The sequence below is a fragment of the Thermobia domestica genome, chromosome 17, assembly GCF_964235325.1.
Source record: "Thermobia domestica chromosome 17, izTheDome1.hap1.1, whole genome shotgun sequence".
Lineage (NCBI taxonomy): Eukaryota > Metazoa > Arthropoda > Insecta > Zygentoma > Lepismatidae > Thermobia > Thermobia domestica.
Window position 1 is genome coordinate 10,308,286 of NC_137470.1, and position 18,106 is coordinate 10,326,391.

The 18,106-nt window shown below is 36.8% G+C and overlaps 1 protein-coding gene across 1 annotated transcript; it reads left to right on the forward strand.

Annotated features, from left to right (window-relative positions):
- The first annotated feature begins 7,927 nt into the window (after nucleotides 1–7,927).
- On the forward strand, nucleotides 7,928–8,704 carry LOC145674638 (ATP-dependent DNA helicase PIF7-like). The gene has a single exon (XM_081744855.1). The coding sequence runs from the start codon at nucleotides 7,928–7,930 to the stop codon at nucleotides 8,702–8,704; it is 777 nt and encodes a 258-aa protein (XP_081600981.1).
- Nucleotides 8,705–18,106: the final 9,402 nt, after the last annotated feature.

Sequence of the window (18,106 nt, forward strand, 5' to 3'; positions counted from 1 at the left end):
TTGCATGTTTTTAATTAATGCAGTACAATAGCCACTATACCAGTCAGATCTTGAGACTAGTAAGAGAAATCGTTAATTAAATTGAAATTTCTGTAGTGAAAAATGGAATATCAGCATGCTACAAGTTACACCAATTTCAAAGTGCGATGGAATAGACTGCTGGTCGATGAAACACATGCCTAATAGTACTGACGAGCAGAGAATACCAAAGGGATTGTTCGGATATATATTAGAAGAATGACATAAACTGGTACATATTAGTTGAACGACCAAAATGGTTCGGATTCCACTACAATCAGTAGGTCCACGTCTCCTTTAGCGTAACAGGCGTGTGGGACGTTGAATTGTATCAAACCAAAAATCTATTTTAGGCACTTTTACGTTGTCCATTATAGTGTGTTAAGTTTTCTTCTCCAATCTAGAAACCTTACGCAAAGACCATCATTGTTGCAGAATATTGCATTCTTTTCCAATAGTAATACTTGACAACCTATAATTTACCGTGTATATTACGAAGTTAAAATACTTTAATGTATTTATTGACAGTTTCTCTAAATACAATCAATTTATTGCTGCCGTATTGAACAATGAAGGAGATTTAAATTATCAGTTCACAGCCAATTCTTAGAAGATACACCTGGAAACTTAGAATTCACTTTTCTTTGTGTCTATTCTGCTATTAGTGATAAGAGAATGCATGCACACCTGCTAAGAATATGTGGCAGTAAAGATTATTACAAGATTCAGTACCAAGTTACAATCCATAAACCAAGCGTCTTTCTTGCTTTTTCCTTCAATATTAAATAATTAAATATCTGCATCTTTCCACTTTCAACGATAAAACACTTGCTTATAATAAGGGCAAGACTAGTTTTCATATCAAAACTGTGATAAATAACTGATTGTAGCAGGTGTTCACTTGTTCGGTGTACAAGTTATATGGCAGAATTTTCATAAAGAAAATGCATTCTGTTGTGTATCACCAATTTTGTGCGCCAGTCCTAAAGGATATGCTTCCATATGCATGGCAGAAATGTGGGTACGTAACAGGAGCAATAGTTGGTTCATTTACAAATGTTCTGAAGAGTAGTAGAAAATAGTGTCTGTGATCATGAAGATTGTGACGAAAGTGCATTTGTTAAGTGTTTGCACTGCTCCATGATGCTGTGTGCTAATCACTTCGTTTTGGCTCTCCATCATCACAACTGAAGAGCAAAAGATTAGTAGGTTAATATTTGCTTATGTGCAATCGTTCATATTATTTTTCTAATATTTTTCTATTAATTTTCTAATTACTTCAAGACAGATTCTTGTAAAGTCATATGTGCCGTTGCACCTAACTTATATTACAGCATTTAAATGCTATGCATAATCGCAATACACACAGACTCACATATATAGCGCACTTTGAAATAGGTATAATTTGTTACAGTGCTTCTATTCCATTTTTCACTACAGGCATTTCAATTTAATTAACGATATCTCTCACTAGTCTCAAGATCTGATTGGTATAGTGGCTATTGTAGATCAAGTAACTACTACTGCATTAGTTAAAATCATGCAAGTGCTCGCACGACCGCATTTCATAACACAAATTTTACTTGCTCAGTTTTTATATGTTCCTGTGAGCGAGAGAGCTCTTAAATCTGAAGTAAAAAGAGATATGTAAACTTTGATTACGGAAATGGATTCAAGAGTAAATTTCAGTGCTATTTGATACCCCACATGATCCCCTTGTCATTATCATATTTGACGGGGATTCAATTTGGCGCCTTTCAAGATGGCGATTATGCACTGGATGTACTCTCACATATAGATGCTCTATCTTGGTTTACAATACTGAAGTCAGATCTATCAAAAGCTTTTTCACTTTTGTGCCAAAAGGGTATTCTTGGACATTGCCTACTGGATTTCAAGATGGCGCCGTTGTAGCAGCTCAACGAAGCGTTTGCGCATCGAGTGACTATTACTACGTTACTTAGCAACTCGAACTGAATCTTGTCACTAATTTTCATCAAAATTCAACTCTCACGGTTTATGGACCTTCCTCGTAAGTGAAGAAAGAACTTGATGCACTTTTGGATATGGATATTTGTAATTGCAATAATACTAATCACCTCTAATATATGAATTATTATATAAAAACTGAATGAAACTAAGCATGCGTCATCATCACAGCCAAATGAAATGATTTTTGGTTTAAAATTAGGTCACAATCTGACCTGTGATGTTATCATATTGCTTTCATTATAATACATATCTTAAGGGGGTAATGAGGTTCGAGTTGATTTTGATTCTGAGTTTAACGCCCTTTTCAGCACCCAGGGTGACGATGGGTTTTGGTGGGTCAGAATGGGTGACTGTGAGTGGTAAGTAAGTGGGCCATGGGTCAAGTTTTCTTTGATCCTCTGATATGCTTATTAGGGAAGAAAAATATAGATTTAATATTCCCCGAGATTTTAATTCTAAGAAGTGAACCATGAAAACCTCTCTGGACCATTCTTTGCCTGTTTCCCTTTAGAATTATTCTTCCTCGTAAGATTTTTTTTTTAACAATAGAAGAAAGTAGCAGGCAAGCGTTCGGCGAGAAAATGCTCCGTTCTTCTCCTTTTCTCTCCGTTGGAAAGAGAACCATTAAGGAAACTCGAAGTGACAAGTAATCCCATAGGTGAAGCATTAATCAACGCCAATTTCCATTAGTATTGGTCTCGGCTGCACTTTTCCTGTTCTACTCGAGACATGTTTAGCCCGTTTTAAAGTTTATTGTTACTCCAGGTATGTTACAGAAAAAAAAAATACAAATACTTTCCGACCAATCACTTTTAGAATCAGATTTCATTCTCTATCTTAAGTGAAATGTTTCTATATCAAAAGATTGGTAACGTAGTTCGCAATTTTATTGTTAAGCCATATGAAAGCATTTTTTCTTCAGTATCGACTTATACAGGGTGGCCGAAAAGTAGGTATACAGTACGTACCATACTTATCAGCTCATTGTATTTTATGTCATTTCTTATTGTCATCCATCAAGTAGACTTAGTTTCTTTATTATTTGTTCTTAATGTTTTTTACTTACATCTTAAGCTCGGAAGAGCCAAAACAAATAAACCTATAAACTAGAATGTTATATTTGATCAATGCAGGGGTGTATACCTACTTTCGGGCCATCCCGTATATGTACAGGGAGGTCAAAAAGTTTGAAAACACCCTACAAAAATAAAACAGTGTACAAGATACAAATTTAATAGGCTATGTGAGTATCATAGAGAGATGGGAAACATGGTATACTCATACATAAAACCAATATTAACCACGAAGCGAGAAATTTCTTTCTAAATTCGAGATGAGACCGTAAATTTCGAGACTCTTGTTACCAAAACCAATTCACCCAAGTCTCAGATATCAAATACTGTTTTAGTATTAGAGACGATTCATAGTATAACTAGCTAACTAAATCTATGGTCTATGGAGCCCGGAGGTTCAATAGCGCGTTCACAAAATCACTCCACTGACTTCTATCTTTAGCCAACTGTATTCCTATTTCTGCGAGATCCATCTTAACATTGGGGAGCGCGGTGGCTCAGTGGTAGAGCGTTCACCTCCGGTGCTTGGGGTCCCTGGTTCGATCCCAGATCGCGCGGTGTGGATTTTGTGGTGGACAAACACCGTGCTCGTGGATTTTCTCGGAGTTCTCCCGTTTCCTCCCACTTTCTTCATTCCACAATTTCACTCATTTCTCATTATCACCGTCTCCTTTAGCCTAACCGGCATTACAGTGGGACGTTAAACAAAGATTTCATTTCATTTCATTTTCTTCCTTTCTGGTTACATGACCTGCCCACCTGTGCCTCCTACACGTATGACCCTGACAAGTTTGGTAAACGGTATAAATTATGCAGTTCACGTGATTCACAATATGAAATCTATAAATTGATAAAGTGATTGTACAAACATAATGAAGAGCATTGACCAAAATTTAAAAATATACAAGTGTTTCCGCAAAATATACCATTAAAAATATAGTATAATTGTTGTTATATCACACCCTCCGTGGACCTCTTGAGACGCGGAAAATTTCTGATCGAGACGAGAAGAGACGAGACAAGTCTAGAAATAATTCTCCATTAATCGAGACAAGACGAGACGATTTTTCTACAAAATTTACGAGATCAGACGAGAAATACTTAATTTTCGTCTCGTCTCGTCTAGTCCGATATCAACACTACTGAGGACTTCGACGACAATCTTGAAAATTTCCACGTTGGTGTTGGTTCTAAATTCTGAAAATGCAACCTTAAGGTGTGACACCATTTTTCGGTAGGACTAGTGATGTAATACTACACATTTTGGTGGGAACATATATTAGACTGTTTTCCAAAATGTAGCGTATATTTATCCACTCCTGTATCCGCTCATTTATTTCGTAAATTTAAGACGAACATATGTTGGATCGAAGACTCATATGAAACCTCTATATGAACCAATAAGTAAGTGTTAGAATAGGGGAGAAAATGACACAGGAGAGTGCAATTATAAGGAAAGTTCGACAGGGATTTTGTCTCTCGCGAATAATATTTAATATATATCTAGAAGAGATAGTGAAAAAAGAGCCTACAAATTGAAGACGGTATTCCAGTAGGAGATAGAATGATAAGGTGTACAGTTTTTGTAGATAATATATATATCACTGGTTGCAGAATCTCAAGAGAAAATCAGTAAGATGTTAGAAAAGTTGAGGAAGGGCTGTGAAGAATATAGGGTTTAAATAAATGTTAGAAAGACAAAAGATATGGTGATTGGAACAATGGGTCCGATGTCAAATACAGCAGTAGGATGGAAGAGAATAGAACAAGTGACTAGTTTTCGATACATGGGTAGTATTATTAGTGACGATATGAAGTGTGAAGGTGAAATAAAAGTAAGGATAGGAATGGCGAAAGAAGCCTTTAGGATGAAGAAAATACAATTTCGTGACACCTTGAATAAAGAGTTGAGAAAAAAGACTCATAAAATGCTTCGCGTGGAATATTGTACTATAGGCCCCTATGGGTTAGAAACATGGATATTACGCAAAAACGATGAGAAACGAATGGAACTTTTCGAAATGTGGATGTTGAGAAGAATGGAGAGAATTAACTGGATCGTGCAGAAAACGAATGAGTGATGTTAGAAATGGTGAAGGAGAAAATAACAATTTTAGGTATTATTAAGAAGAGGAAGAGAAACTGGTTGGAACATTTTTTAAGAAACTGTTCCATGAGGATCGTTATAGAGGATATGGAGGCAGGAAAGAGAGGGAGACGACGAAGGAGGCTACAATTAACGGACGACATCAAAACAGAAAATCGTACAGAACGTGACAAAAACGTGTGAAGACGAAGAGGTATGGGGAAGGCCGTGGAGCATGGAAGCTTCTCAGTTGCAGAAAGTGACCTACCGATAATGATGATGATGATACCTATGATGATGGTAATACATTGGAATATAAAATATTGAGTATACGTCCTATCACATCCCTGATAACTCATTCTCTCAGAGAGACATTAGTATGATTACTTTTTCTCTATATTTATAGAAAACGAAATTCTAATCAATGTTGTTTACGATATAGAACATTTGTATGAACGAATTATCGCCGTTACGGGTGCACGATGGCTCATTATTGATCGAATATTCCAGAATGTTCTTGAATTATCAACAATCTTGGAAAATGTTACAGACTGTTATAGAAGTTTCCCAAAAGTTCGAGAATGTTCTAGAATTTTCAGGGTGCTGTAGAATGATCCAGGATGTTCTAGAATGTTCCAGAATGTTCGAAATTGTTGTAGAATGTGCCAGCATGTTATCATTATTTTCCTATAGGTTCGAAAATGTTCTAGAATGTGCACCACTAGGACGGTACACATTAAGAATACGGGGTCATTTTTATTAAAGTTTACAGGTATCATTATCATTATGCTCAAGTTCTTCTCAACCTATGTAATGTTTTGAAAGGAAAATGGTGGGGTTATGACTAGATGCTGGGAGCCAGACAATAGAACCTACCTTAACCTAACCTAACCGAATCCGAGCTACTACTACTATTTGTGCTACTACTAGCACTACTTACTACTACTACCAACTACCACTACTACTATTTGTACTACTACTACTACTATTTGTTCTACTATTACTACTGCTAGCACTATTACTACCAACTACTACTATTACTACTATTATTAAGATAAAGGCTGCCTCCCATATCTAAACACAATTATCTCTGTGGCGGCACTGAAGTTTATCTGTTCCAGGGTGGGTATCGCCATGCGCCAACACAAGAAGAGTCTATATAGAGTAGCGACACTATTTCCACAAAGAAACGTGTTTCAGAGTTATGGCAAGAATTACTTATTCAGAAGCATAATTAACTAAAATTATAGATTACTGAGAAACAACTTTTCTGGGAGGTACACTGACAGAAAGTTAATATATGTCAGTTCCATCTTCAAATTACTTAATGCTCTTTGGCACTAGTGTGCTCAAATAGCACCAAAGAAAGTTAACAGGCAACGATGGACCGAAGTCTGAGCCATTACATTTATTTACAAGTTTGTTTAAAAGAAGAAGATATAATGTCTAGCGACATCGTTGAAAATAGCCTACAATGGTGGTTTCAGAATTATCACATAGTACCTAAAATGCCCGTTCTTCGCACAAGGATTAATTGATTGATTTTTGAGTTTAACGTCCTTTGTCAACAGCGAGGCTATATCAGGCGTGGACCTACTGATTAATGTGGAATCCAGCCACATGAGCTCCTTCCGGCAATTGAATCCGGATCTCCCACGCCAAAGGCGCGTACGCTAACCGCTTAGCCATGGAGGAGCTCACTTCGCACAAGGAAAATACGTTTATAGGAAATGAATTACTCTCTATAAATTGAAAATGAAATATATGTCAGGGAAACTTTTAAAATATAAGATCGGATCAAGGAAAAGTTATATTGCCAGATAGTTAAGGTGAATCACCACCCGGAAGTCAGTACATATTTTAGCTCATTCCCTTAACTACTGCACTATGAAACGTTACATATTATAAATATTGTACTATAAGATGTTTCAGCTACAACACAGGACATTGATTCACTTGGTTATGTCTTCTGATATTGAAAAAGTTAACAAATAGAAGAAAATATTTGATTCGTTTTACAATGAGCACACAAGATGACACTTCCTGGCAGATCTTACTAGAAGTGCTTAATTTTATGAAATGTTTATTTGAATGTGTAAAGTACTTTAAAAGTAACGATCTTATTACGAAATAGATATATTGTTTGACCGTTTTTTGTGTTATGTTTCACATTTTATTTAAATATTAATTTACATTTAAGGAAATAGATTTTGGGAAGAAACTTACGCAGAACACCATAATGCATTGTTGCCAAATTTGTACGTTTAATTCCTGGATTCTAGTGTTGCAGTTCGAGAAGTGGAACTTAGCTGTGAATTGCGGTAAGGGTCGAAAACTAATTTCTCTAGTAAGTATCCAAGCAGAATTCCATGATTACTTCCTTTATTATCTGGCACCAGTAAATACTCGACACTACCTGGCAACGCCGCACTATTCAAGCAGTGTTTATCATAGCACCGAGAACACCTAGTGATCCACCTCAATTGTATGCCAGTGATATGTTTAAAACGTACCAGCTGAAAGTAAATTGCTAAAGGTAAGTAAAACTTAGTGAACAATGTATTAAATGGAATTTAAGAGTATTAAGTACTAATAACGTTAAACAGAATGCCGAAACGTAAAACAGGATGTAATCTTGCTACTGGTGACTCTAAAAGAGAGAAAAGTTATAATGTTCATGAATTATTGCAATACATCGCTCAAAACAAACCATTGTTAAATGACACTCAAAAGCAAGCTTATGAGTTCATTATGAATCATGCGAACAGGGGAGGGGGGAGTAATCTATTTGGATGCACCAAGAGGTACCGGAAAGACATTTTTGATAAATTTAATATTAGCTGAAATACGTGCCAAAAAAGAAAATGCGGCAACATTAACTCAAGGAGGACGAACAGCGCATTCAGCTTTGAAACTGCCATTAACTGTTGCAGAACAAGAATTTCCCATTTGTAATGTATCAAGAGCATCTGGACAAGGTGAACTTTTAAAACAGGCTAAAGTACTAATTTGGGGTGAATGTACAATGGCACATAAAAAATCATTCGAAGCATTACATAGAACACTACTAGATCTCCGAGGTAATTCAGAATTAATGGGGGGTGTATTAGTTACATTTTCTGGAGATTTTCAGCAAACGCTTCCAGTGATTCAAAAATCAACTCCAGCAGATGAAATAAATGCAAGTTTGAAGGGTTCATTTCTCTGGCCTCGAGTCAAGAAGGTACAATTAACAACAAATATGCAAGTTCAACTTTTCAATGATGAAGAAATCGAGACACTTTGCCGAAAAACTCTTAAAATTGGTGAAGGCCTGCATCCAATTGATTGCATAACTGGCCAAATTGAACTTACAAGTGATTTATGTAATGTTGTCCACAGTGGAGATGAATTAATAGATAAAGTTTACCCTAACGTTGTTCAAAGTTACACAAATTCAAATTGGTTATTTGAAAGAGCCATTTTAGCAGTAAGAAATGATGTAGTCGACAATATTAATTTAAAAGTTCAAAACAAGATTCCTGGCGATGAATGAATATATAAATCAATTGATTCTATGGTTGATGAAAATGAAAGTGTTAACTTTCCCACCGAGTTTTTGAATTCAATGCAAGTGCCAGGAATGCCTTTACATTGTTTATGATTAAAAATAGGATCTCCAATAATTTTGTTGAGAGATTTGTATTCACCAACATTATGTAATGGAACAAGAATGGCCGTGAAACAGCTATCAAACAATATAATTGAAGCAAAAATAATGTCAGGAAAAGATAAAGGAAAAACAGTGTTTATTCCAAGGATTCCCCTCTTATCAACCGAACTGCCGTTACAATTCAAAAGACTGCAATTTCCAGTAACATTATCATTCAGCATCACTATAAATAAGGCACAAGGACAAACGTTAACATATTGTGGTATTGACTTAAAAGAATCATGCTTTTCTCACGGTCAGTTATATGTAGCTTGCTCTAGAGTGGGAAACCCAAAGAATTTATATATCTACTCACCAAACAATAAGATAACAAATGTAGTTTATAAGCAAGTATTGTAATAAAACAACTTATTTAAAGTATGAAATAAAATGAAAATAACAATAAATACAACAGACTTTCCTTTCACTACAATTTTCTTCATTCGAATTTAATAGCATTATTGTTGCTTTTTTAAAATGAATTTCCGTTCACCAAATTTTCCATTCTTGTATAACCGTGCACTTCATACATAAAAGTACGAAACTTATTAAACAGTCACAAATCAATCTATAGCGAGTCACCTAACTCCTATAAACATATTTCGCCCGTGCGAAGAACGGGCATTTCAGCTAATAATAATAATAATAATAATAATAATAATAATAATAATAATAATAATAATAATAATAATAATAATAATAATAATAATAGGTTAGGTTAGGATTTACATTTCTGGGCCTTCGGCATCTAAGGCCATTTAGCCCGTCACGTTTGAGGGATGACGTCCCTCGGCGAGCACACTATCCGGGGGAAGGGAAGGAAGCGGCCTGGGACCTATAAGTTAGGTACCACCCCGGCAATTACCTGGTGTGAATGAGGAAAACCCAGGAACACCTCATTCAGGGTAGCTGGCCTGAAAAATCGTTTTAGAATTCTTCGACCGAGTGCCCCCACCGGAAAGCAAACCCGGGACCGCTAGCACCAATAATAATAATAATAATAATAAATTATAGAAATAATTGAAAATGAGAAATGAATAACAAAGTGATTTACGTAATGCGTATTAAACCTAAGTATATACAATAACAACGAAACGCATGCGCATTCTTAGAGAGTCGTTAGCGTCGATGTGTAAGAAATATCTTTCATGATAACTAAAGTATGTACTTTCATCATATTCTATACGTACCAAGTAATTATCAGAATCTTGATTATATCAGCACAAACATTACATGTAGTAGAAAGAACATTATTTAATCACGACTTGTAATCTTAAAATGGCGTTCCATTCCTTATCTTTCTGTTTCCCTACGGGAATTTGATTCCATGTTTTTCCTAACTGAAGTTTTGCGAGAAATTGCGGTATTAGCTGTTTAACAGTTTGCTTAGATTTGTCTTCTATACAAACGGTAGGTGATGGAAAATTGAGATTCTATTCTTCCCTAAAACAATTAAACTCTCATATTATTCACCAATTTTGAAAATTATTATTAAATATGTGTGACACGTGTTTATTAGGAAACAAATATGGAGAAGTTGTTATTACTTTCAGAAAACTCTATCAGTTTTAAATAACAGATTGAATTTGTCTACACAGTTGAGCTTCACGAGTGTACTTAGGCGAATAGACACATTACACTGAGTCAGGGGTGCACTCATGGGGTATATCGGGTCTGGACTTTCCAAAACTTCCTAACTCAAATTACATTTGTACACTTTATGAATAAAACTTGCTTAACAGGGAACTGATTGATATAGTATCAAAATTTGATCTTCCTCTTAGAAAATTCTAGTTCTATCATTCTTTTTTTCTGAAAATATAGGTGGAAGTATTTTACAGTTACTAATCGTCTTTTAGGGTGCATAATAATATCCGTTCAATACTACATAGACGCAGTGGCTTGAATATTGCACTTCCTAGCCAAAACTATGGGACTTACCATAGTCGGGTCAAGGCTTCACTTAGGAACTAGTATGTGTCCTATCCAAATATCCAAGTTTCAGAATCTTCCGGTACTTCCGCAACAGTTTTTATAGAGGTAGTTGGTGAGTACTTCAAATTATATGTCTGTACCAGAACTCCCTCTATAAAAATTGTTGTGTGAGTACCGTAGGATCCTAAAACATGTATTTTTGGATAGCACACATACTACTTCCTAAGTGAAGTTTTCGGTAGGTTCCATAATTTTGGAGCTATGGACCTTTAAAGTTGATTTTTTTAATGTTTTCTGCAGCCTATAACACCGAAAGGAAGCATTTATGCACCCAGGTTGGTCTATACTTTTCGTTTTATCTTAGTGTCAGGAATCACCTCTCAAACGTTGTCGGTGTTGTTTTGAAACACACTGTATATATATAGGATATTCATTTATTATGTAGCCAAAATCCATTGTTGAAATTCTCATACCTAAACAATAAAAAAGTTCATATGAATATAAGTTGAAAAACGAGTTGTTTCAAATTTGCGAAATGCCGAAATCGAGAAAATTGTAACTTTGAGGCTGACTATCTCGAAAACTATGAAAAATATCAACGGCGGTTAAAACATATTAGATAACTAATACGCTGTCTATCTAAATAACCATGTTTCAAAGTTGGGACTTATCTGTATTTTATACAGGGTGTTTCAAAACAGCACCGACAACGTTTGGAAGGTGATTCCTGACATCAAAATAAGACAAAAAGTATAGATCAACCTGAGTGCACAAATGCTTCCTTTCGGAGTAACAGGCTGCCGAAAACATGAAAAAATGAACTTTTAAGGCCCATAGCTCCAAAACTATGGGACCTACCGTAGTCGGGTCAAGACTTCACTTAGGAACTAGTATGTGCTGTCCAAATATCCAAGTTTCAGAATCCTCCGGTACTTCCGCAACAGTTTTTATAGAGGTAGTTTGTGAGTACTTCAAATTATATGTCCACCCAGCTCTTGGGTTTCCGAACGAAACAATTTGGTAGCATGACTAACAATTCAGTTTTTGAAATATATTTGGCTAACTGAGGCTCCACCCCCAAACCCCGCGTTCTCTCCGCCTACGGTCTTGCATCTCTAACAGCGTTTGCACACGCCCCGGCAATCCCGGCACCGGCACCGACAATGCCGGAACCTTAACCGGAGCTGCTTTGCACACGCGGCTGGCAATGTTAGTGCCGGCGCTGCTTTGCACACGCGGCTGGCAATGTCAGTGCCGGCGCTGCTTTGTACACACATCCCGTTAATGCCGGTGCCGAAAAGTAGTTTGAGTTTGAACGTGAAGGAAAGAACATGAGTCCAGCAATAAATAAACGATATCTCCTTGCCTTGCTGTACTTACGGCGAAGAAAGAGGAAACAAAGCAGCACTAGAAAGATTTGGATTCATCCATTGTTGACAGTGCGTCATGTGGAAGGTTCGTTTTATACATTATATGAAAAGCTGTGAAAATATGATTCGAATTTTTAAAATTATTTTCGCATGTTTAAACAAACGTTCGATTTCTTAGTACAACGAATTAGTAATCATGCTCAGCGCCAAGATACAGAAGTAAGATACAGAAAGGTTATTTGCTCTTTGTGTGTTTGGTTGTGTGCGCACGAGTTATATGGCCATCTTCTGTTTTTTTTTTTTCCCACTTTTGTTGCCATGATTTTAACATCTCTTTAAACTTCTCAAAATTGAAATAGGCTGAGATCATGGTATTTAAAATAATAATAATAATAATAATAATAATAATAATAATAATAATAATAATAATAATAATAATAATAATAATAATAATAGTATTTGTGGTTCCCTTTTCACTCAGTCCACAATCGTTCTATGGAACAAATGCCAGAGTAGACACAGAGTACATGAATATTTTTATTATGATCTATAGGGTAAAGCAGCATGCAACCACAAGACTGGAAATTTTCTTGTTCTGTTTCTGCTTTTTCAGTTCTTTCTGTAGTTGTGTTTTAGTTTTTATTTGCTTTAATTTATTTACAACCTTTGCTATTCTTGGGAATGCCTACTTCTTCGATTATGATGGAGATTTAAACCCTTGTTTTCTTATTGTGAAGGTTGTTCATTCCCTGCATGCAGGGTTGCATAATTAACAGGATAAACACTGTGCAACTATCCTAGAATTCATAATTTCTTCATATCTCCGTTTTGATCATTTCCGCCATGTTGATTGTTTTATTATGACTTCATATATGCTAAGACATATTCTCTATCAAAACGAATCCAATGACCTCTTTGTTTAAATCGTTTAAGTAAGTTTCGGCTGTAGTAGGTAACAAATTAATATACATACATACATCTGTGAAACTCACTTTCCGCGTTGCCGTAGTTGGGTAATTCAAAGAAGATCCGAATTACCCTTGCTCAGAATTTATGTAAATAGCAAGCCGCTATATTTGTGGTACCTCACAGCCATTTTGATTATTTCATTCTTCATTACACATTGAAATGATGTGAAAGATTGAAAATAACAAAAAAAAAAAAAAAAAAAAAAACTGAAGTAAACAAAAAATCCAAATGCATGAAAAGAAGCAAGAATACACAACGCCTTGCCACTCACTCACTGTAGCTAGATTGAAGAAATCTATCAACAAGCCGGCTCTGGCATTACCGGCTGCATGTGCATTCACGCATAAGAAAGCATTGCCACCGACAAAACCGGGGCCGGAGCCGATACCGACATTGTCGGCGGCTAGTCCGACTGCATTTTCCGGTCCCGGGAGTTCCATAGGCTGTTTTGCCGGGTCGGAAAGCGTGTGCAAGCTACATTTGATTACATTTCCGCCGATTCCATAGCCGGCATTGTCGGACTCAGATCCGGCATTGCCGGGGACGTGTATAAATGCTGTAACGCATGAGTCTTTGCATCAACAGTGAATTTCGTGCATTTGCTCTTCATATTTCCTGAATTTGCCCAGCTGTGGACTTCGCCCCCACACGCCCTCCTTTGCTGGGCCTACGGCCTCGCATCTCTTAAACAAACAATTCTACCGAATTTCAAGTTTCTTTTCTTATTTCAACTATCTAAAAGATAAGATTTTGTATCCCAATAAAACGTCCTTTTAAATAACATGGGCATTTATTCATCCCCCTTTAGACCCCTTAAAATTTAAATTATTTACTTTTGGCAATTTTTCTGTAGGTTAGTCCCGGAAGGCTAAAATCATGCCAAATTTCTTCATTTTAATCCTGCCGGATGTGAGTAAACATTTTGGGGTATAGAGGACGCATAGCATGGGAAAGATTTTTCAGTTCCCCGTAAAACCACTCTAAAGTTGGATTTTTTAAAATTTTTAATGATTTACTCATGCAATAATAACGAAAACGTACAAGCATACCGAATTTTAAGTTTTTATTCTGATTCCAATTCCAAGTGCCTAAAACATAAGATTATAAGTAAAAAAAAGAAAAAAAGAAAAAGAAAAAGACTCATTTAAATAACAAGGGAAATTCTCCTCTTTAGATCCTCTAAAAACTAAAAATGTTCAGTTTTGGCCATTGTTCCCTCGGTTAGTCCCGGAAAGCTACAATCATGCCAAATTTCAACTTTACACGTTAACTGGAAGTACCCCTTTAATTTGTGTCAGTTCATGTAGTTTCACATATAGTTAGGATAGTATATTGTAATATCCCACGGTGCTTTTATTTTTAAACAAACTCACTTGCTTTTCTGCTACGTAAAGCAAAAAAAAAAAAAAAAAAAAAAAATCATCGTCAATAATTAGTCATGTAATGAAAGAGAAACACCAGCGTCAGAGCTGCCCAAAAAAGGTATAAATCGCCACAATCAACAGCAGTTTCGGCTGGTGAACCCCCCCTCCCTTAGTTTTCCTGGAGCTTTGAGAAATCCTATCATATCCCAAGCCTCCTAGCTTGCCTGGAATTTTGAGGCCTCCTGTCCACTCAGCTTGCTTAGAGCTCTGTGGGAATTCAATCTTTCTCTTAGCTTGCGTGAACCTTTGAGAGACTTCAACTTTTCTTTACTTGCGTAAAGCACAGAAAATCCTAACCCACACTCAACTTGCCTGGAGCTTTGTGAAAATCCTTCCCTAAGTTGCCTAGGCCCTGAGACACCTATTTATCCTAACTACTTAGTACATTTTGTATTAGTTATTCTGTGTTATGTTGTTTTATAACAACATTTTTGTAATAAAAGTTTGCGGGACAAAACAATTCTCGTGTGTATACCTTATTAGGGTAATTTTGCAATATGGTTCGAATTATATTAAAACTGTTGATCTGCAGATTACATAGAGTCAGTGCTGAAGTGCAACGATAAACTATGAAACTTCACAGTTTATAAGAGCCAAAATTGAGTTTCCAGCAGACGCTTTTATCGTTAACTAGAGGGGGAGAATGAGACGTTTTCGATGTCACCCGATGGAGTTCTTTATTCCATACTCCCAGCTATTTTCAATTTTACCCCATTTGATTCCTACATACACCCTTTAGACTAAGTACAAACGATGATTAATGAAAGCAAATAATTCTGGATTCTGTAAAATGAGAATGTTGGAGGAAACGGAAAAATTCGGGAGAAACGACAGACACGGTTTTGTCCACAACAATCTAACATGATCTGGGGTCGAACCAGAAGCTCCTCGCTCCAAAGTTAAAGTCTATAGCACTTGTTCTTGTAAAATTTTACCTCAACCAGAAATTTTCCTTCCGCATTTTGTCTTTTCAAGTTAGATTTTTTAAAAATATAAATTTCAATGTAATCTAATTCGACTGTGACAGCAACACACACATTAAAAACGACCACGCTGCTCAGAGGAAGTTGAATCCAGAATGGAATGTATCATGTGATCTGGAACCGTAGTCCTCAGAACACTTATCTACTCAAGAGGGGCCGCGGTGGCTTAGAGTGTTCACCTCTGGTGCTTGGGGTCCCGGGTTCGATCCCAGCTCCCGCCAAGTGAACCTAGTGGTGGACAAACACCGTGTGCGTGGGTTTCCTCGGGGTTTTCCCGTTTCCTCCCACTTTCTTCATTCCACCATTTCACTCATTACTCATCATCACCGTCTCCTTTAGCCTAACCGGCAGAAACGTGGGACGTAAAACTCAAAGATTTCATTTCATCTACTCATGAAACACCAAACTCTTCTCCAAATTTAAAGAACATAAAATAACGAAAGTTCGACAATGGGAAGCCAGGATACAATCCTCTATAAATTCACAGACCGACAAAATCTGAAGACCAAGTTAAGAATGTTTTATTTTATTTTCTGCTGTGGCGACTGAAGTCTACAATTTGAACCTTGATGTTGGGCAATGACGTTTAGGTGAGAAAAGCTGGGTAAACTCTATGAGAATCATAAATGATTTCTTAACGTAGAATGTACTATGGACGTAATGTGCTGTTTATTTATTAGGTCCTTGGTCTGCTGTTTAAGACTGTGGCTCCACGAAAAGGCCATTCCATAAGATAGCGAAGTTTCTTCTTTTAAAAAAAAGAAAGAAAAGAAAGAAAGGGTCTGAGCCCTCGTGTATTAGAAATCAAGTGCATAGTGGTGGTGGCTTCATTACTGTGTTTAATATTCTAAAAATAAAATAAGGAGAAGTTAAATTACAATAGTAGTCTATGTTGATTTTTTTGTGCTTAAACCAGCGGTAAAAGTGCAGGGAAACGCGGGGAGACGCCATCCTCCCACCTCCGAAAAATATGCACGGCGTCCCCCCAGTTCCTAAAAAAACTACAATGGGCAAAGATAGACAGGGGGACGGAATAGCGTCATGCCGCTATCTACCGTCCCCTTACCTTTTCAGACCCACTTTTACCCCTGGCTTAAACCAATGAAGATCTCCCGTTAAGAACAATGTTATTCCTTACTGAAGTTTGCACAATCCTTGAGAGTAATTTCAAATGGATTTGTCATTTCTCCGCAGGACGATCAACACACTCGACTTTAGCCTGTAAAGCAGACAACCCATCAAATACTACAGACAGATGGGTTTCATAGCTACCAGGCACAATATATCTCTCAGTGTCTAAATTTTTCAAAAATGAATTCAGTTTAACGTCCCATCATTACCCTTCTAGGATAAGGGAGACGGATGATTAAAGCAAACGAAGGATGATCAATTGGTGGAATGAGAACGTGGGAGAAACAGGAGTACACCGAGAAAACCCACGGACACGATGTTGTCTACCACAAACTTCCTTGTCCTGGAATCGAACTAGGGATCCCCGGAACAAGGCGTAAGCGCTCTACCCCTGAGCTACCGTGTCTACTAAATTCTTCAGAAGCTAGGCAGAGACCTTCATGTTAGGTACCGTCCCGGCATTTGCCTGGTGTGAATGAGAAAAATCTAGAAAAAACTCACTCAGGATGGCTGGTCTGAAAAACCTTTTCACTTTTTCGACCGAGTGACTGGGAATCGAACTCAGGACCGCTCATATGCGTATGCATTCTAGACAGTACCCAATATATATGTTAGTACCAGGTTACGTAAACGTTCCTATGTATCAAAAACACATTTCTGAGTTAAGTCTATTTGTGTCAACAGTAACTGTGCTAAAGTGAAGTTAACCTAACAACTGCTCTTCTGCGGTTTCTTTCATAAAGTCAGGCACAATATATTTATGATATATTAAGAGGACTCAAAATTTATTTCTGAACTGTTATGATAAGATTAATGCTCACAAATAACTTGAGAGATGAAACCATAGCACTGTTCACATTCTCCGAAAGCAAATATACTTGCTTCTTTTCTTTTCTTTAATCAAGTAAATGCACACAGAATGATAAATGGATTTTGCGTTTTTGGAACCGTGAACACATTTTGTTGAGATAACTCATTAGCAGTAATTAACTTTAAAAAAATGTATAATCCAAAGTCTGCCATTTACTGAGAAGGGAATTTGCCATTTACTGACAGATTTTGTGGATTCAATTGCTAGCACTGGATCCAGCACCAAAAGAAACAGAGAAAAAGAGGGTGTTTAGTTAGTGGCAGATTGTATACAGGGTGGGAGATAAGTGAGAGCAAAGTGCGAATATAGAACGTAGAAAATGTCTAGAAATGCCATGATAATTTTGAAACGAGTGCAGGGATTGAGGTCAAATTTGGATATGATGAATGCATGTAGAGTTTCACTGAATAGACGTAATGTGAATCATGGGGGACATTTGAAAAGCCTCCATGTTGGAATCAGCGCAAGAAGAATATACGGGAGAGGGGTCATGTGGCATATGACTCTTGACGCACACCATCTATTGAAAGCAATAGTGACCAATTCAGTTTGAAACCTCTGCA